This window comes from Bos indicus x Bos taurus, chromosome 20, assembly GCF_003369695.1.
Source record: "Bos indicus x Bos taurus breed Angus x Brahman F1 hybrid chromosome 20, Bos_hybrid_MaternalHap_v2.0, whole genome shotgun sequence".
NCBI classification, from domain to species: domain Eukaryota; kingdom Metazoa; phylum Chordata; class Mammalia; order Artiodactyla; family Bovidae; genus Bos; species Bos indicus x Bos taurus.
The window spans coordinates 37,810,853-37,832,148 of NC_040095.1; the positions used below are offsets into that span (position 1 = coordinate 37,810,853).

General features: G+C 35.6%; 1 protein-coding gene across 2 annotated transcripts in view; it reads left to right on the top strand.

Moving 5' to 3' along the window:
- Positions 1-20,558, top strand: part of NADK2 (NAD kinase 2, mitochondrial) — a 45,226-nt gene extending 24,668 nt beyond the window's left edge. Inside the window, exons 7-13 of one of the 2 annotated variants that reach the window (XM_027519897.1) lie at positions 3,296-3,374; positions 6,320-6,385; positions 7,732-7,827; positions 13,109-13,164; positions 13,301-13,354; positions 15,356-15,479; positions 18,480-20,558. In XM_027519897.1, the coding sequence (XP_027375698.1) occupies positions 3,296-3,374; positions 6,320-6,385; positions 7,732-7,827; positions 13,109-13,164; positions 13,301-13,354; positions 15,356-15,479; positions 18,480-18,618 (614 nt within the window). In that variant the 3' untranslated portion in view covers positions 18,619-20,558. The remainder of the gene's footprint in view (positions 1-3,295; positions 3,375-6,319; positions 6,386-7,731; positions 7,828-13,108; positions 13,165-13,300; positions 13,355-15,355; positions 15,480-18,479) is intronic. The other variant, XM_027519898.1, reaches the window with a different exon arrangement.
- Positions 20,559-21,296: the final 738 nt, after the last annotated feature.

Consider the following 21,296-nt stretch of genomic DNA (forward strand, 5'->3'; position numbering starts at 1 on the left):
ATCCAGGGATTGAACCAGGCTCCCCTGCATTGCAGGCATATTCTTTACCACCTGAGCCACCTGGGTTGTATACAAATTAATGAAGAGGAGTTCATTTTTATTACCATTATACCCTCAAGGGAAGGTGTGTGCGTGCTAAGTTGCTTCAGTTGTCTCCAACTGTTTGCGACCCCATGGACTGTAGCCCAACAGGCTCCTCTGTCTATGGAATTCTCTAGGCAAGAATACTGGAGTGGGTTGCCATACCCTCCTCCAGAGGATCTTCCTGACCTAGGGATTGAACCCCGGTCTCCCACATTTCAGGCAGATTCTTTACTGTATGTGCCACCAGCAAAGCCCAAGAATGACATAATGATGTGCGTGCATGCTAAGTCAAGGGAAGGTAGAGTTTATTTATTTGTTAAAGAAAACTTTTAATCACATAAACTTGTAACTTTTTATTTGCAAGCCTAGTTGTATTAATTTGGATAAGTGAATTGATTTGATAAACAATCCTAGAATCTCAGTGGCTTAACATACTGAAGTTTTATTTATAGTTCACCTCATGTCCAAGGAGTTTTCAGGCAACCTCCAAACAGTGGCTCCTACTGTCTTCTAAGGCTTTTGATCTTCTGTGTGGTCCTTTGTAACTATGGGGAGAAGACAGTGAGAGCATGGGGGATTCTTAAGGAAGTTGTAGGAGCCAGGCCTTTTCACTACTTTTGCTCATATTCCATTGGCCATTACTAGTTCCATGAGTATACCCAAGGTGGGTAGCTCCAGAAACATAGTCTGACAGTGTGAGAGAATTGCTCAGGATTATGGTTTCTGTCACGTAACAATTCTATACTTAAAAATATAAATTAATGATTAATTTTGTAATGGATTCTCTTGAATAGAAAATTGTCAATTGCTATTGAGTCCATCTTTTCGTGTTTTGTTGAAGCAAGGTGTAAATGAACAGTTTAATGATTAAATAATGTTTGGTAGTCAATTAGCATGAAAGAAATATAAGCAGAATTAAGATGATTAATGAGACTTGAAGCAATTTTATATATTCTCTTCCTCCTTTGATAAAAGATTTCAGGTGAAATTCAGCAAACACATATAGTAAAAGTGCTATATACAGAAAGGAAAATTAGGATGAGGAGAAACAGGAATACACATAAAAAGTTAAGACCATACAAAAGAAAAACATATGGTTACAGTTTGGTGAGACTTAAGATTTATCAGTTACTAATATATAGTGACGGCTTCCTTGGTGGCTTAGCAGTGAAGAACGTGCCTCCCAGTGCAGGAGACAGAGGTTCCGTCCCTGGATTGGGAGGATCCCCTGAAGAAGGAAATGGCAACCCATTCCAGTATTCTTGCCTCAGGCATGACTTGGCAACTGAGTACAGAGCAATGTTTAGTGAGTACTTACTGTTAGTGAACATTTGTAGAAAATCTGTGAGGAGATACAAAACATTCCATTAGTGATTACACTATGTAAAGAGAAATAATTTAAACTGTAAATTTTAACTTTTTACGTTGGCAAAACTTGTTAGTTGTAAAAATGTGAATATATTTAGTACCAAATTAAGACAATATCAGAAGTTAATTATGCAGTCTTAAGTACAATCAAATTTGATCAAACACATCATTCTTATATACCTTTTTGTATCAGATTCCTTCTGTATTGTGAGATCTAGCTGATAATGTTAGCCCATTATATAATTTAGTCAAATAAATTTTTAAAGATTCCATGGTATTGTAATAGCAACTTGTGGTAATTGAAAGAATAGTTGGGTCACTTTAGACAGTTAAAATCCAAAAGAAATTATACATGTAATTAACATTCAATAAGCATATAAACAAATAGGCTACAAGTCAGAGGAGAATATTAAATTGGTGGTTGTGTTGGTGACAGTGGTGGAAAGTTTTATAGAGTATTAAGTGTCTAATGTCTATTTATACATATTAACCTAAAACAAAATCTTAAAACAGCAAATTATCCCAGAGTTTACCATCTTAATACAAAATACTTGTGATTTCACAGAGATTATGAAAGTTAAGAATCCAAGAGAGGCTTAGCTTGTTAGTTCAGGTTTAGGGTCTCTGAAGAGGTGACAGTCAAGCTGTTGGCCGGGACACATAACTGGACTGGAAGATCTGCACCACAGCTCGTCACGTGGCTGTTAGCAGGCGGCTTCAGGTCCTCACTGTGTTGGCTTCTCCATTGGACTGCTTATGGAATATCTTCCCCCAGAACAAGTGATCTGGGAGAGGGAGTGACCAAGGTAGAAGCCAGCCTGTCTTTTTAAACCAAATCTCAGAAGTGACATACCATCATTTCTGCCTTATGTTGGTTGCATAGACTAATTCTGGTGTGATGTGAAAGGAAGAGTTATATAAGCATGTGAATACCAGGAGGCAGGAATCATGGGGGACCATCTTAGAGGCTAGCTGCTGCCTCAGTTGAAGTTAACGTTTAGCTTTGACTAAGAAAAAAAAGTGGAGGAGACAGAAAAGGTATCTTGTTCCATAGTGCATGCCCAGCAGGAGACACCTGGGTGCGGCGAACCTATTGGTGACCCTGGGAAGAAAGGGCTGGCATCTCAGGCTGGGGACTGGTTAAAGACAAAAAGTAAAGGGGACCATTTGAAGGTGAAAATCACACTTTGATCCAGAAAGCAGTGGGATTCTTTGGAGGATTTTGTGTGATAAAGTGCGGTTTAAGTAATCATCAAGGAAGGTTACATAAGTTGTGTGCACAGAACCTTGAGTAAAATAAAGATGAAAAAAAAAAATAAATAAAGATGACATTTTTTTAGGAGTCATATAAGGAGATGTGGCACTGTTCTCCAGAGCTGCCATTGCTGAAAAACATTCTCTGTTTTCTATTTGAGAAATAATCTGACTTTTAACATAACTGATTTGGCTTCATACATGAGCCATGCAAGTAATTTGCTGCTTGAATCCAGAAATGACTCTCCCTTGGAAGAACTCCATCATCTCTACTTCTGAAGCAGGTTGTAGTTGGAGCAAAACTTAGCGGTGTGACAACTTGAATCTTATGCTGTGAATAAATATCAGTATATTTCATCACTCTTGAAAAATTGTTTCAAGAAAAACTAAGGTTTATTTACTCATTGCAGCTATAATGTTTAAATGATTTTATGGTTCTATATTATGAACACTTTAAGATTTAATTCATATGTTAATGTTAAGCTATAGACGCTATTAAGACAAATATTTTAATATTTTATAAAATTTATATGATAATATTTCTGAAGTTTTAAGGCACTCTCTTGGATTTTTCTTTCATTCTCTGCAGGGTTTGAGGCTTCTGGACCCCAGCTCTTGCCAGTGAGAGCACTAAATGAAGTCTTCATTGGGGAGAGTTTATCATCCAGGTACTTTTAAACTTGTCATCTTGAGTTTAAAATTTAATATTTTAGTAATTTTAAACTATTAAATTTCTACCACCTAAGATTTGTGAATAATTAATTCTATATAAGAAAAATGAATTATTAAATGAAATATTTCCACACCTTTGTACACATTAATACATGTTAAGAAGAAAGAAAGTTTCATTACCAAAAATGTTTGTGAAGCCCTACATTAAACAAAGTTACTCAGATTTCTTTACTGCAATATTTCCCTGAGCCTTTCATCCATTATATAGGTGCTTTATAAATGTTTAAGAGAATGATATATAGGCATATATTTGCAGTTGATATAAAACTTTGATCTTATACACTGTTCATATTAAAATTTCTCTACTGATTGTCTTAATGTTTCATAAAGTTGATTTATTTGCTTGTTTTGATCCAGGATCCAGTTAAGGAGAACACAAAAATATTACTTATTTTTTTAATTAATCTTATTTGGCCATCATAGCCCTTTAGATTGAATTAAGAATAGTTTTTAGTCCCATCCCTGTTTTGTCATTTATGATTTTTACATTTTTAAATGGTTTAAGCCAATTGCAGAATATTGGCAGAATATTCCTTATTTTAGATTTGTATGATTTTTTTTTACTTTGCATGATAAAATTCAGACTAAGCATTTTTGACAAGAATACTGCATAAGTAATGTTGATCCTTTTCAGTGCAACATCATAAGGCAAGAGTATTGACAGCTTAAGACTTGTAACCATTATTACCAAAAATTAAGGTTAGTGAAGTTCTTCAGTGGGAATATAAAAACACAGTATATGTTTTATTACTGATAAAATCTATTTTGTGAGTGTTGAATATAACTTAGGCTTAAATTGTCAGCAGAATTTTTTGCAGAAAATTTGTGTGACCCTAGTTACTAATTGTAAAATGACTGCCATAATGTAAAGTTAATTTAACTCTTGGTGGTACATTTAGAACTTTCTTTCTCATTTTTGTTGTTGTAAGGGAGTTAGGGATGGAAGATTAGAGATAAATCTGTATTCTACTCTCCTGCTACCAGAACCATGTGACCTTTTGAAGGTCATGTAATTGATTCCCTGAGAGTTTCAAATTTTCTGAAATTCTCTTCATTATAAGTCATATTCTTTTATAGTAAGTTTAATTATGATGAGAATAATTTGTCTTAAAAAAAAAACACACATTTTAGCCATTAACTTACTACTGGAGGTAGTATTGAAGAGAACAAAACCTGATTCAACAGAATGATTTGAATTATCTTTTTGAGTTGTAATTATTTTAATATAATTTTAAATTTATGCAGTAAGATATATTGCACATCTGCTATGTGAACTAGGAATATTAAAACGAATAAGATAAAAGTAGTTGTGTCTTAATGTTTTGGAAGCTAGTAAAATACATAATTAAAAATTATTAAAAGTAAAATGTATTCTTCAAGAAATCAAATAAAAATATATACTTTAAAGAACTTAAAAATATGGTAAAGTGTAAAGATGTACTTATTTTAATATAGTAAGACTTATGCAGCAACAGAAAAAACTATAGCATATCAAGTTTGAAGCAATATGGAAATGAGTAATGGATACATTTATGTCACAAGAGAGAGGAAGAGAATATAACAGTGATATAATCTCATCACTATTGCTAAAGACAGGCAGAAGAGAACAACCTTAAAATGAGATTGGAAAAAGTCTCCATTAAAATAAGTAGATGACAAAGGTAAAGATGTTTTGTGAGTTTATGCTTATTCAAGGGAAGCCATTTAAGGGCTTACATTATTCTGTTTGTATATTTTGAAGGTCATAACTTCTGAGAGCTTCTACTAGCGTTGCTTTATGATTTGTACTTACTAAAAATAACTTACAAAAGGAGGAAAATTGGGATCAATGACTGACTTACGGAAATTCAGTGAGGGCCCGTTAGGAGGTGTCCGATCGGACGCTTCTGTTTCCTGTGGTGGCAGTGCTTTGGTGGGTTTACCCCTGATGCCGACGCTGGTTCTTCTTGTGGTCTTTGATGCCTCACCTGGTATCTTTACTAAGATTAAGGACAGCAGTGGGTGGGCTTCTGTTGCTACTGAGAAAGCCTTAACTACTGGAAATATTAGAAATTACTCTGAAAGAGTCTATGACACAGATGTAGGCAGAAAGGAAGTGAACACTTACTGAATGCCTGCTGCGTGTCAGGCACTGTGCATGCTGTGTGTGTTGTCACGGGTATGCTCATAGCAACTCTGTGAGAAAAGTGGTTGTATTTCTCAGTGAAAAAACTGAGATTTGGAGAATTCAAATCACTTGGCCAAGCTCATATGTTTAATTTAGCATCAGAACCATCATGTAAACCCAGCGTTTCTAATTCCAGATCCAGCATTGAGTTGTCATGAGAACTTATTACTTATTTTTTGAACTGCCCTGCCTGTACACGCCTTCCTCCTGGCAGTGCTGTTTCAAGGCCATCTTGTATTATTTCTTATATAGTGTCTTGTTTATTGCTTAAAGCAGTAAACACTCTAAATAGTTGGTAATTATTACTGTAAAATTTCTGACCTGCATACTAGAATATAAACTTCTGGAAGATTGTGTCTATTAAATCCCTAGTACCTCGCACAGTGCTTATTAAAACATTAGGCACTTAATAAATATTTATAGATTGAATAAATATTGATGCTGTCATTATCTCCATTTTATAGGGCAATCTGTGGCTCAGAGAGGTGAAGTAAATTGCCCCAAGTCACACAATTAATAAATAACAGAGCCGGGCTAAGTCTGTGCTTTTCTTTAGTGTGTGCAATAGAAGTGTAGTTTTCCTGAAAACTGAAGTGCTTTGCTTGGAAAATGTGAAGTGTGGCAATATTATTCCTGCCTCATTTATAATGTTCTTAAACTTAAGAACATTTTAAAAGCCCAATTTTTTTCTTTCTCCTATTTGTTCTAACCTAGAATGTCTTATTCTTGGGCTGTAGCAGTGGACAATTTAAGAAGAAGTATACCCACTCTAAAGGGACTGTGAGTTTTATTGCTGCCTTAAAAAAATAATTTCCCTGAAACCAAAATTCTATGAGTTGACTAATCTTGATAAACTTGCATGTGAGAATGACACTAAATTCGCTGTTTGTTTTGGACTCAGCGTCTCTCTCCTGACTTTTCTTTCTCTTTACCTCTGCTGCTTTTCTGTCCCCACTTACCTCTAATCTCTGGTTTCTACATGATTCTGGCATAATAGCAGCCATTCCAATGGATTTGGCTGACTTGTCTGTATTGTATATAATAGACTAATGTACCTAAAATTCTTAATTTTCTAGGAAGACATAACAAAGCTATGAAATAGATTAAATGTGAATATTAGACTTGCTGTCTTTTATTTTTAAAGAGAATGCTGACTTCAGAGAAAAAAACGACTCGGAGTTGTATCATATGAAGCATTCACAAACCACGAGCTTGGCAGGAGAAAATGAAAGGGTTAGAATAAGAGATAAATTATCCAATGAATGTTAATATTTGCAGGGATGTCTAATAATTGTCATTGTTTTGAAAAGCTATATTTTGTTAAGGGTTTATTTTAGCTTTTTTATTTGCTGGATAAAAGTAGCTCAGTGTTTGTTGACTGTTGACACCATTATTTTAAGACATAGTTTACAAAATAGGCTTCTGTATGTTTCAAAAACTCTTTGAATAGTTACAAATCACTTAAATATTCACGCAGTTAAAAAGTGGTGTCATTTTTTTGGGGGGGGGCTGGTGTCAGAAAACCCAGTTGACTCCATGTTTATTAAATAATCTTAGAAATATAAATCTTTAAAAAAAATTACAGTTCTTATTTTATCCCTAGTTTTGTTCACTGGTCCAGGACTGGTTGAGATTTTTCTTTAGAACCTCATTATTTCTGCTAGCTTACTATCAATTCAAAAGGCACATTAGTACATAACTTGAGAAACAAGAGTTAAGTAGAAACGGTTGGTAACTTGAAGGATTAGATGCAGACTTAGATGTGTCAAGGACTAGCTCCTGAGAAAACTCCCCTAGGAATGGCATTTTCTTTTTGAATTCTGAAATCATCTTCTGTATGTTTCCATAGCAGTGCTAGGTAAAAATTTATAAGAAGCTCTTGTTTGAAATCTTAAAGGACGGAGGCACATATAGGTCAGAAAAGGATGTAGACATATAGATATTTTTGAAATTTTTTCACTTAAATCAGTATTGGAATTAGCATCATGATATGTGTCCCTACTAAGTTAGGTATGTCTAAGTCAGGATGACCTACTTAGATTTCATCAGCTCTGAAAAAGATACTTTATCTCATTTACCATGAGACATAAGTTCTGCAAATCCAGTTTTATATTCTCAATTCATAGGGCTTCCTACTACGAGATTTCAGTTGATGATGGTCCATGGGAAAAACAGAAGAGCTCTGGCCTCAATTTGTGTACTGGAACAGGATCAAAGGCCTGGTGAGTAACTTGGAATGTTGCTTATCAAATTTTGTGAAATGCTTTAAGTAATATAATTTGCGTGTGGTCTCACATTGGTGTATCTGAGGCCTCTGATACGCAGGAAGGGGCCTGGCATTGATTTACTGGTTGGCTCAGTTTCTGTTGCACTCATCCACTGGGTCCAAGAGTCGAGCTTTGACTTACAGCTCGGCCTGGATCTGGTCATTCTTTATCTTCCTGCACTAGGTTTGTAAAGAGAAAAAAGAAGATGAGTGTTTTTAGGGAGTGTATATTTTAAAAAACGAATATTTTAAGTTATAAAGAAATGAAAACAAAGTACAGTACCAAAAAATATGCCAGAAGTTTGTGCATTCAAGGCCTAATTGGAGATAACCTGGGACATCCTGAAACCTACCTGCCCTATGACTCCTCTCTGGGAAGTCTCTTGCACTTCTTAGCACACATGTGCCTATGCCTCCCTGACTTTTATCTGTAGCCGTCATCTCTCTTGAGTACAGGCTCATATTGTAAAATTACCTACTAACTACATAAGGATGTTAATAGCACTTCAGATTCAACACATTCAAAACTGAATTTCTTGTCTTCCTTAGTTCTCCTGTGTTTCTTGTCTTGCTGAATAGTATCACTGTTACTTACCCTTGACTTCCTAGTCTCAGGAAGACACATTATTCCCTAAAGGCTGGCTCTTAACTCTGGGTCTTCCTGTCCTCCCTCTGTACTTAGCAGTCTCTGAATCCTCTCAGATGTACTCAGGAATTCTAGCCCCTGCTTTTCAGTTTCTGTGGCTGTTTCTTGGTGTCGCCCCCTATCTCTTTAGTGAATATTCTTTGTGCCTCATCTTGCTTCTTCAGGCTGTTATTCGTAACTCCTACCACAGAGTAATATTTCCATAATGTAGATAGATCTCACTATTTCCCTTCTGTGCTTTAAAACTTTCTTGACTCCTGACTGTGTTCACGTTACTCAGTCTGTCATATGAAGCCCTTTAAATGTGAGCTAAGGTTCCTTGCCAGCCTACTCCTGCCTGACCCTAACCCATTACACTGGAGGCTCTGCAGGCTACTTGCAATTCTTAGCACAAGCCATGTTCTCTCTGGGCTTTTTGTTTTTGCTCAATGTACCTTCTTCCTGCATTGACTGCCTGAACATTTTCCACTTTCCATCTACTGGCTAAAAATTCCAGTCTTCAAATGTCATTTAAATGTCAAAATCTTTGCTTAAGACCTTGTTCTTTTCATAAGCCTAATTAATCAATCCCTTTTTTTGCCCTTACCCAGCACTTTTTCCTCATAGCACTGTTATAGCACTTAGCACATAATTGGTTTCTAGTAAGTTCATACCCAGTTAGTTTGAGCAACTTGAGGCACATGGGGTGGTGACTAGTGACTTTTTTTTCTGTTTAATTTTTTCTTTGCTTAGCACAGTGCTTCATACTTATTCACTTAAAATGCTTTTTTGAATAAATGACTACATGCTCACAAATACAGCTAAAGCAGTACTTATCAAACTGACTTAAGTTTGAATTCTTTAAAACTTAAGTTTTATTTCCCCTACCACTCACCGTATGGTTGAGTCCTGTGTTGATGTTGCATTTAAATAAGTATGGCTTAGATTAGAAGTTGTGTCTTTTCTGTGTTGCTTATTAACGTCTGCTTTGTGCTCAGTGCTCTAGTGTAGAGCCAGTTCTGTCTCTCTAACCATATCCTGTCCCTGCCACCTTGGTTACTTAGTCCCTTTTCTACTCAGCCTTATGCAGCTTGCTTGCTTCTGACATGATCTACTCTCCTGTTATCCCTGATAATTCTTTCATTATGATTGGATTTCCCATGTATCATTTGATCCTTTTTCTCTTCAGAGAGTAAGGGGAGAAAAGAGAAGCATTAGGGGAGAAGAGAGAAGGCTAGGGATCAGAGATACTGAGGGAAAGTTTATACGTTCTATCCATTACATTAATAATTTCAACATACTGCAGTACCATCTTTGAGCACTTTCTTTGTCCCAAGTAAGTATATTATCTTACTTAAATTCTCAAGAATACTCTGAGATTAGTTAGTTTTATTTTCACTGATAGACTATAAAAAGTCTCAAAAGTTAACTGACTTGCCCAAAGCCATGTGGCTGATAAATGGAGGAGGTAGGATTTAATTTCAGGGCTTAACTCTAAACCGTAGACTTCTGTGCTCCAGAAGGAGGAAAATCTTGAAGGGTCCCCTGTGGGAGGTTATGGGAAGTGTTGCCCATGATAGTTGCTCTTATTCCTTTAGCTGGAACATAGTTACATGCTGTGTGGCTAGAGGGGTGGGAAATGCAGCCTAATCATGTGTCTGGGAGGGTGGGGGGAAGAGCTCGGGGATTAGCTGTCCCATCTTTGCATTTCCAGAAATTCTTGCACAAGACATAGGATGTGGTGGTTATGTTGCATAACAAGCGTCTGTGCATCATCTCAGTGTCACTCACCTCAGTCCTTTCTCCGGGTGGAATGTGTTTGCCGCACACAGTAGAGAAGTACCACAGAGCAGGGTCGTTTGTCTCCATGAGTTCTTAAGCCTGTTCCCAGTCCTCCTCCTTTGTACATTCTGTCCCAGCAGACCTAATTAACGATGAGGAGGTGTTCTTAAGTAAAGAGAAAGTTTTACTGGCTGATGAAGATACGAGACTCTTTGCCTTTCAGTTCGGTTGTCTTTAGTAGAAGTTACGTCCGATTGCACATCAGAACTCTTACAGTGGTGAAGGCTGTAGACCTAAGGAAAGAGTTGTTGTTTGCCAGCTCACACCTGCTTTGTCGTATAGTTTGTCTTTGATGTAGAATATAAACCACTCCTAAGGGTAGATTGAATTGGCTGAGATTTAGATTACACCAGCAGGAAATAAGTTTTAATTTAACCACAACTCAGAGAACTTAGTTTGTATTGACTTGTGGTATTCCTAATAAGTCATAGTTCTAGGAATGTTAGAACATGTCTTGTAAGACTTCTGCTCTCTTAAACTAAGTCTTAACGATAGTAAAGATACATGAGTCACTATTATCTTTTGCCCTTTACATATTTTATTTCAGTGGAACCCTATTAACAGCTTATTTTTATGTGACTTTAAAATAGAATTCTAAAGCAGTAATGAGGAATTAAGAGTGTAACTCATACAGATTTCCTTGCACTTGACATTTTTGTTGAGTTCTTGCCAAGAGCCAGATACTGCCTTTAGTGCCTTATGGCTTGTAGTGTGTGACAGTAGTAATGCTAATGAGATAGGTTTTGTGAACCTCATACTAAACCAGAAGAAAGCCACAACACTTGAAGTATTTTGGTTTCTACCACATAGTAAGTGTGAGCAAGAGGCGAGAATGGAGCTTGGGGTGTTTGGAATGTAAAGTTGGAGGGTGAGTAATGGTGAAAAATAGGTTAGGCAAGGGCCATATTTTAGATTTTTTTTTTTTAGCATAAGGATATGGTCTGTGAATGACTCCAATTTTTTAATGTAAAAATTTGTATATCTGCATTTTTCTTAAGAGAATGTCCAAAATGTTTTCACATTTCTCAAAATATGGAGAGTATAGGATTAGAGCGGGTATATGGAGCATCTCTTATTCTTCTTCCCTCAAAATGTTAAGAGCCCCTGAATTAGGTTTAGAGTCGTGTGACTATGCAGTGCTGTTCCTTTTCGAAGGAGCATCTACTGGAAAGAGGTAGAGGCAGGAGGGGAATTCTAAATTAGCTGGAAGAATTGTGTTTTTTAAAAGAAACACCTTTCCTTAACCACCTGTTTAGTCCTTAGGTGGTTAAGGGTCTAACCACCTTTTAAAAGTTGCTGCTTTTAAAAGTTACTCCTGTTTGTGGTAATGTTTGTTCTTCAGTGGTTACGCATGGCATCTTGCTAAAGGTTTCTCACCTACAGAAATTATTTTATAATTTAAAGAAATACATGTTTAAAAACTGTGTTAGGACTTCCCTGGTGGTCCAGTGGTTAAGAATCCGCCTGCCGTTCAGGGGACACAGGTTTGATCCCTCATCTGAGAAGATTACACGTGCTGTGGAGCAACTAAGCCTGTGTGCCACAGCTACTGAGCTGTGTACTCTACTGAGCCTGTACTTTAGAGCCCCGGGAGCTGCAACTGCCGAAGCCTATATGCCGTAGAAACCCGTGCCCTGCAAGAAAAGTCACTGCAGCGAGAAGCCCACGCACCACAACAGAGTAGCCCCCGCTCGGCATAAAGAGAGAAAAGCCCACAAGCAACAATGAAGACTCAGCGCAGCCAAAAAGTAAAAAATAAATAAAAATTAAAAAAAAAAAAAAACATGTTAAATAATACAAAGGGGATACAACGAAAAGCTGGTTTCTTTCATTTTATATTCTAGTACTAATCTCCAGATATAACCACTCTATATATTTTTTAATATAAGTATCACAAGGAAGTTCTATATAAATATATAGGACAGCTGACTCATTGGAAAAGTCCCTGATGCTGGGAAAGATTGAGGGCAGAAGGAGAAAAGGGTGTCAGAGGACAAGATGCCTGGACAGCATCACCGATGCAATGGACGTGGACTTTTTATTGGGCAAACTTCAAGAGATGGTGAGGGACAGAGAGACTTGGTGTGCTGCAGTCCATGGGGGTGCAAAGAGTCGAACACAACTGAGCAACTGAACACACATATACACATACATATACTGTATAATGCTTTTGGTTTTTTAACTTAATGTGTTGATATCTTTCCACATTGGTATTATACATATGGTTGTAGTATAGTCTTTTTAATATCTATGTAGTATTCTACTGAGTGGCTATATTTACCCAGCTTTCTGTGGTTTTGCTATTGTAAACAATGCTTCTGTAAATATCCTTATACTTGTCTTTGTGTATTATATGTGCAAGTATATTTTAGGATAAACTACTAGGTTGAAGAATATGTTCATTTTAAATCTTAACAGAATTGTCTAATTGTAATTTTTATAATTCCATTAGTATATGGGCATACTTCTCTTCCCATACCCATGTCAATACATTATCAGTTTTTAATCTTTAAAATCTGAGAAGAATCTTGTTTTAATATCTCCTCAGGTATGAGTGAGATTTAACATATTTTCATATGACTCCTGGACCGTTAACCCATGTACTTTGCCTACTTTTAAAAACTATATGAGGTGGCTATTGTTTTTTGGGTATGTTTTTGCCTGATAATTTCTAAGAGTTCTTTGTACATTAAGTAGATTATTCTTTTTTCATTTTTAGTATGTTTTTAGAACTAAAATAAGAAAAAATGTTTGTGGTATTTATTTCTAGGTCATTCAATATTAACAGAGTGGCACCTCAGGCTGTGGAAGATGTTCTAAATATTGGTGAGTACTAAATAGCTCTTATGTTACAATTATAATATGCTATATAATGTGTAGATTTTATTGTATGTTAGCTATATAGTATGTCACAAAATATTTTATTTAATCAAGATATTTTCCCCCTTTCTTTTTCCAATAGCAAACCGACAAGGAAATTTAAGTCTTCCATTGAACAGAGAATTGGTAGAAAAAGGTCAGTGACAAATGATCATAATCACTGACGTTTTCAGTTAAGTTCTGTGTATATTTTGAGGATGTTATCATGAAATGTACTTGTCTAATTAAGCAAAGCATAGTACTTTTTTGACTCCAACAATATAATACCCCTTAAAATATATTGAATCAGTAGAAAGTTTAAGTTGAAATTTTATGATTTTTGTCAGCCATGGAAATCTAACTTCTGTGTCAAAACAGTGTGATTGCAAACTTTTCCTGGGGAATAGGAAAATGTAGAAACATACACGTCTGGCAAATAGGAAATGCACACCTAAATTTGGTGTGCCGTTAATATCTTCTGAATGGGAAGGAATTCATTGAGCTGTGAATGCTTACCTTCACATTCAACTAAAATGTTATCTTATCCTTTTCCTACATACTCCTGCCCAGTCAGTTCAGTGTTCCTTTAAGAAAACCAGCACTGGTCGAGAAAGGATACTTACCAGGGAATTTGAAGACCTGGGTTCCAATCCCAGACCAGCCAGTCACTCACTGAAACAATGGGCAAGACTGTTTTCTTTGCTCCTGTGCTTCCTCAACAGTGGAATGAGGGAGTGGACATAGATTGCTGGGGAAGTCTTCAAATTTGTTAAAAAAATTATTTTAAAAAATATTTAAATTCATAAACTGAAAACCACATTCATTTGATTTACATATGAAATTTTAACACACTAAAGTCTATTCATCGAAAGTATGGACCTCAAACTAAAGCTAAATAGTGTTGTCTCTGTTTAGTTGAAGAGTATCCTAAGATTTCAAGGTAAATTATTTTTAGAAAAAACCCCCAAATCCAAACTTGTTTATAGTTGCCTTTACTTACCTATGCTGCAGTTGTCATCTGTAAACATTTGAATTTGAGAGTTATGGTAACAGATATGTTCATATTGGTTGCCTTTAAAGTGATGTAGCAATACATGATAAAGTATATTAACAGAGTCAATTCATTTTATTTGTGTGTTTTGGATTCCCGAAAGACTTTCTTTGTTGAAATGGTTTGCCTTTAAAATAGTTTGTAAACAGGAGTAAATCTCTGTGGTTACTTTCAGTTCTCTAAAATGGATTGTTTTCTCCCTCTCTGATTTTGAGACCTAAAATATTATTTTAATCATAGCTTTGAGTTGGAATTAGTGTTAAATCTGTATCAAAGGAAGGAAAGTGAGGCATTTGTAGTAATTGATTCTTCATTAGATAATTTAACTTAAAACAGTATATATAAAACAACTGAAATTTACATCAGTTATGTAAAGTAATTTAAGGGTATATATAAAATACAGTGATTTTTATTTTAATAAACATACTGCTTTACTGAATGAATATTATTCCTTTGAAGATTTGACTTATCTTCAGAAGCAATAGTGAATGCCAATGGTGCAGTCACTGTTACAGACACTTCATTTAATTCAAATGAAATTTTGGTATATAAGGTAGATTATCTGATAGTTTTGTGATGTCTTTTAATGTGGTGTTCAACTAAATGCTTTTTTCAAGCCCAGTTTCTTTGTACAGTTGTCTTTAACCAGTTTGTGCTCTGCATGCCAACTTTGTGTGCCTCTTGGTTAGGGAGAAAGTAGATCCCAAAGGCTTGTAGAAATACCTCATGAACTCTTTGGCATGATGTTTTGGAAAGGAACTTATTAGCAAGGGATTATATCAACTCAAGTTCCATTTTTGAGTGCTTCAAACTAGTTTCTCCTTGTTTACTGACTTTACAGTCCTCCCTTCCCCCACCAAAGGTACCTATTTCTGCTATCCTGCGGGTGATGTAGGCTTCTGTGGGCTAATTTGGGAACATACTCCTTGTTTATAAGCATTTTTTTTTTAATGGAGTTTGTCATGAGTTCTAAGAAACTTGCTGCCAAACAGACTTTTGGAATAGAACTGCCTTTAAATTGGGGATAGCATCCATTCTCATTATGCACTTCTCAGAAGTGACTGTTTTTCATTGAATGTGCTAATATTTGGCTTTTTTCCTTTATAGTAACAAACGAATATAATGAATCACTGCTCTATAGTCCAGAAGAACCAAAAATACTTTTCAGTATTCGAGAACCAATAGCAAACAGAATTTTCTCAAGCAGTCGCCAGCGTTGTTTCACCTCAAAGTAAGCTTCCACAGTCTCTTGTAGCTGTTTTCCTCCCTTGTAATTAATTATAAAGCACATTTGGCTGTGAAAGTATTCAGTTTCATTAAATCACTCCTTCAAACTTAATCATGCAGGAAAAGTAGAAGCTGTGGCGCTACAGCGGTATCATGCTAATAACCTGGCTAACGTGATATTTTCTCTGAAACTTACTGTTTCATTTTAGAGAAACTAAAATTTAACTGAGTGGAAAGAAAGGACATGGTTATTTAATTGGGTAATGTGTGCTTGTTTGTTTTTACTTTATTAAGTAAGACACAGTAAGATCAGATTGTCACTTCAAAAGAAACTGACTGGAAAGCAACTTTTTTTTCATATGCTGTGGAATAAAAGCAGGACATACATTCATATAAAGCCTAAATTGTGTAGCAACATAAAGGACTCATTTCTTTCAGCTTTTCCCTACAAGTGAATCTCCCACCCATGCCCACATCTATTAAATTTGCCACGGATTTTTTTTTTTTTTGAGGGGAAGAAGATATACAAAAATGTTTATAATTTTTGTAAAGGTTTCCCAGTCTTCCAGACTAACAAGAAAACTTAACTATAGTTAGGGCTTCCCTGATACTTCAGCTGGTAGAGAATCCTTCAGCAATGCAGGAGACCCCAGTTTGATTCTTGGCTCAGGAAGATTCCCTGGAGAAGGGATAGCCTACCCACTCCAGTATTCTTGGGCTTCCCTGGTGGCTCAGATGAAAAGGAATCCACCTGTAATGCGGGAGACCTGAGTTCAGTCCCTGGGTTGGGAAGATCCCCTTGGAGAAGGGAATGGCTACCTACTCCAGCATTCTTGCCTGGATAATTCCATGGACAAAGGAGCCTGGCAGGCTACAGTCCATGGGGTCACAAAGAGTCAGACACAACTAAGCGACTTCTACTTTCACTTTTCATGGCAAGCAAAGAATAGTTCAGTTACAAATTGCTTCTTAACAGTGTGCATATACTTTTTTGAAAATGCATAATTGATTTTTTTCCAGGAAAGACACTAAAAAGGATAGTGATCATATTTAAAAATCACTTAATCATTTGAGAATTAATTTTGATTAATCAACAAATCTGTACTCAGATTGGGTAAGACTGAAAGATTCATTTAAATGTTTGCTCATGTAAGTATGAGAACAGCTTTATGACTTTGGCTGGAAAATATTTCTTAGCAACAGATTGACAGGTTGAACTAAATTAGAGTTATTAACTTTTGTTAATCAAGACACCATGAAGAAAATAAAGAGGCAAGCCACAGAGTGAGATAGTATCTATGTTCAGCAATGGACTCATATCCAGAATATATTATAAAAATTCTTACCAGTCAGTAAGAAAGAAGGCAGGCAACCCCTTAGAAAAATGGCCGAAAGTCTTGGACGGGCATTTCGCAAAAGAGAATATCCAAATGGCTGATACGTGTATGGAGAAACATCCTTGACCTTATTCATGTGAGAAATGTAAATTAAAACTATATCATATAATACCATAGTCATGTAAGGATGTGAGAATTGGACCTTAAAAAAGGCTGAGTGCCGAAGAATTGATGCTTTTGAATTGTGGTGCTGGAGAAGACTCTTGAGAGTCCCTTGGACTGCAAGGAGATCAAACCAGTCAATCCTAAAGGAGATCAATCCTGAATATTCATTGGAGGGACTGATGCTGAAGCTGAAGCTCCAATACTTTGGCCACCTGATGTGAAGAGCTGACTCATTGGAAAACACCTTGATGTTGGGAAAGATTGAGGGCAGGAGGAAAAGGGGGTGACAGAAAATGAGATGGTTGAATGGCATCATCGACTCAATGGCATGAGTTTGAGCAAACTCCAGGAGATAGTGAAGGATAGAGGAACCTGGCGTGCTGCAGTTCATGGGGTCGCTTAGAGTCAGATATGATGGAGCAACTGAACAAATACAATACCACACACACACACCAGCCTAGCTAAAATCCCAGTTGTTGATAAGGTGGAGCAACTAAAACTTTTATATAAAAGTGGAGCAACTAGAAATTTTATATAAAACTTTTATACTGTTAGGAATAATATGGAAAATTGTTTGGCAGTTACCTACCAAAGCTGAATATAGGACATGCAGTGACTCAGTGATTCTGCTCGAAGATATATATCCAGCAGAAGTGTATACACTGACAGATATGTATGTACGAAAAGACATACTCAAGAATATTCATAGTAGCAATGTTCCCAATAGATAAAAACCCTAATGTCCATGAATAGTAGAAGAGATACTTAAGTTTTGGTATTTTCGTACAATGCAGGTGTTTTCAGACAGCAATGAAAATGAACCCAGTGCTGCTACGTATGATAATGTGGATGATTTCACAAGCATACTGTTGAGCAAAAGAAGCCAAATAGAGGCATATCTATTGTATTCTTCCATTTATATAGAATTTCAAGAATAGACAAAGCTATTATTACTATGTGATTGAAATTAGGATAGTGGATATGCTTGGGAAGGAGGCGCGGGGAGTAGAGACTGGGAGATGGGTTAAGAGCAATGAGGGAACTTCCCGGGAACTGAGTGTAACATTCAGTTCCTAATTTGGGTGATGATTACACAAGTGTGCTCATTGAGCTGTACCCTGATAATTTGTGCCTTTTCTGTATGTTGTATATAAGTAAAAATTTTACATGACAGTAGTTACATTCTTGGTCAATACTTAAAATACTTGTAATGGTAATAATGTTCAAAAAGCTCCTATGAGTTCCATCAAGTCTGAACTTGTTCACTTTTAAGTGTTTGGGTGAATGGAGCTATCCTGAATGTTTCAATTTTGAGATTTTTTTGGGTAATGTACTCATATTGACATAGTCACTAATTCTCTCATAACAAAGGGCAGGGCAACTTGATTTTTAAAATCAAGGCCAGATGATCTACCTGCCAGTTTAGATAAAAACTCAGTGTTGTAAAGAAACTGCAGTTTAAGCAAAGTGTTGATATTTAACACACGTCTCTCTCTGCCTAGGGTGTGTGTGCGTTCTCGGTGTTGGGATGCATGCATGGTTGTGGATGGAGGAACTTCCTTTGAGTTTAATGACGGAGCCATTGCTTCAATGTTGATCGAGAAAGAAGACGAGCTTCGAACTGTGCTTCTAGAGCAGTGAAGGATTGCCTCAGATGACAATTTTGATTGCTAGAGAAATAGTTTTACTGCAGAAGCAGCCTACCAGTCATAAAGCTACAGTTTTTGGTTGTTGAGACTGATTGGCCTTGGGCTGAAGGGTGACCAAGAAAGTGAGATTTGCATTATTTTTCTGACGGATTCTGATGGAAAAGATGTTCAGTATGTAAGAAAATGGAGGACTAAACTGATTAGAATTCATAACAGTGAAATTTTGATACTGCTTACAGTTGGTTTCCAAGAGTGCTGGTATCTTTATAAATTTAGAGAGGTAGGCTCAAATAAAAGATTTCATGTTTAGGATTTGAAATTTAACTGTACAAGTTTTTTTTTTTTTTCCTTCCTTTTCCTCCTCACTTTGTGGAATTGGTCAGACCAAACACATCTCATTTGATTAGTATTTTTTTATAGTACCTAAAGATTAAGGTTTTTTAAAAAACTTTGATGGAGAATTTTGATAAATCCTGATAAATGTGTTTTTGTATATCTGCCAAGAGTTTTCTAATTTCAGAACACAATGATATTGTTATGACTACTGATTTAAAAATTCAATCATTTTTGAAATTATAGATGTTTTCATTTCATTGACTATCAGGTTAATTTTGACAATGCTGGGTGAAATATATAAGGACAAAATCATGGCACTATTACAAATGTATTAATTAGCCAATAATTATTTTAGGTCTTTGGTAATTTTTTTTAATAATTTGAGGCTGATAAAGTTCTTCCATATTTAAAACTCTCTAACGGATTTAAAGACAAAGGATGAACTGATTAGGCACATTCTATTATGAGTTTGGTAAAACCTATAACAATTTTCATCTAGTATTAGGAGTATTGTCAGAAAGAAAATGGATTGTTTAATAAATATGCAAAACATTTTAGTTTTGGAATTGCCTTACTTATTATCATGGTAGTTTTCACCTAGTTCATATTCCAAATTTTACACATTAGGTTTGGAGGATAAAATGTTGTGGCTTTTCTTTTTTTCCCATTATGACAGTTTCTTTACCTAATTCCCAGTTTACTTATAAATAATCCTAGAATTATCACAAAAAGTTCCTCTTGCTGCATCATGAGACAATTGGTATTCTTAGTCCAGTTATTCAAAGTTGTATTTTTTTTCCACTTGCTGTTAAAAATTTGTCTTCAGTCACTGTAATATTTACTGAACACCGACTCTGCCATGCACTGTGTCAGGCGCTGGATGTACATGGTGATCTGAACAGCTGCTGTCCTGATAGAACTGAATTTGGTGAGCTCAGAAGTAGATTCTGCGAAAACTAGGATGTGTAATCAAACCGAGGTTTGGCTCTTGGGTTGGTAACATTTATCATGTTCTTGTCAGATTTTTAAATATTATTATACAAAGATAATCTTAGGTTTTGATGTATATCCAGAACAAGAATTTGTTTTTCTTAGTTGAGAGTAACTGCATAGATACTACTCGCAAGGAGTTTACATGATGCATACAATAAAAATTGGGTGTTTTCCCAGAGATGGATCTAGTTTCTGATTTGATTTAATAATGATATACTTAAGATACCACTTTATAAAGAAGTGAAATTCCACACTATAGAAACTCCTTAACAGGTTTAAAATACCTTTTTGACAAAAATGCCAACTCCATCTTTAATATCAAAGAAATCTGATTGTCCAAAATGGTACATATATCTGTTTAATATGTAACATATTAATAGGTAACCTGCTATGTAAAATTGTTTATAAGCCATATTTTAGAGGTTTAAAAACTACTTAATGTGTTCCATTTGTGATATAACCTTTAACATTTCTGACCTGTTGTGGGATTTACTTGTAAGAGGTGACGAGAGGGAAAGGTTGTTAGAATAGCAAAAATGTTTTTATGAATGAGTTCCTTTTAATGGCAACTACATGTGAATAAAAGTAAACCATTATCTTTTCTTTTTTAGTTCATTTATTTCTTCAGCTCTTATGGGTCATTATTTGAAAACCAGATTGCCCCAGAATATTATATTTCATGTCTTTTTTCCACACTATTACTCTTTTCCCTGTTGACTTCATTCACTGCTAATATGTGACACAGTGCTTCCTGGTAAATGTAGATTCTTCAGATATTTTTGAGTTAATGTTTTTGATATTCCATATGTATTTCTATTCATGGATCGAGTAAATCAAAATCATATTACATGAACTGCTGAACTGGAAAGAAGAATTGTTTTAAATGAAGCTTATTCCTTAACATTAAAGTAAACATGAAGGATTAGGGTGTAAATCAATAAGAAGGCTTATATATGTTTTCTACATGAAGAAACATATAAAAAATATTTTTTAAGTGTCACAGGCTTTATTTTATGATAGATTTTTAAGAAAATTACTGGCTAAACGAGGAGCTAAAAAGAAAAAATGGAAAAGGATGTTTGAAGTGTTAATTTGAATATTTTATAGGCTAGCAAAGGCATGGATTATAATGAATTTTGTTCTCCCATTTTTAATAATCATCAGTGGTTAAAAAAAATTCAAAACTTGGGATCCTGGAAGACTTTGAAGAGCTCTATCTGAACAATACACACCTTTTTATACCAGAAGATTCTGAGTTCACTGGGAGTAGGGGTTGTGTGTTCTGATTTGTACAATGAATACTTGAAAACCTGCATAGCTAGAGAAGAAATCTATTATAAT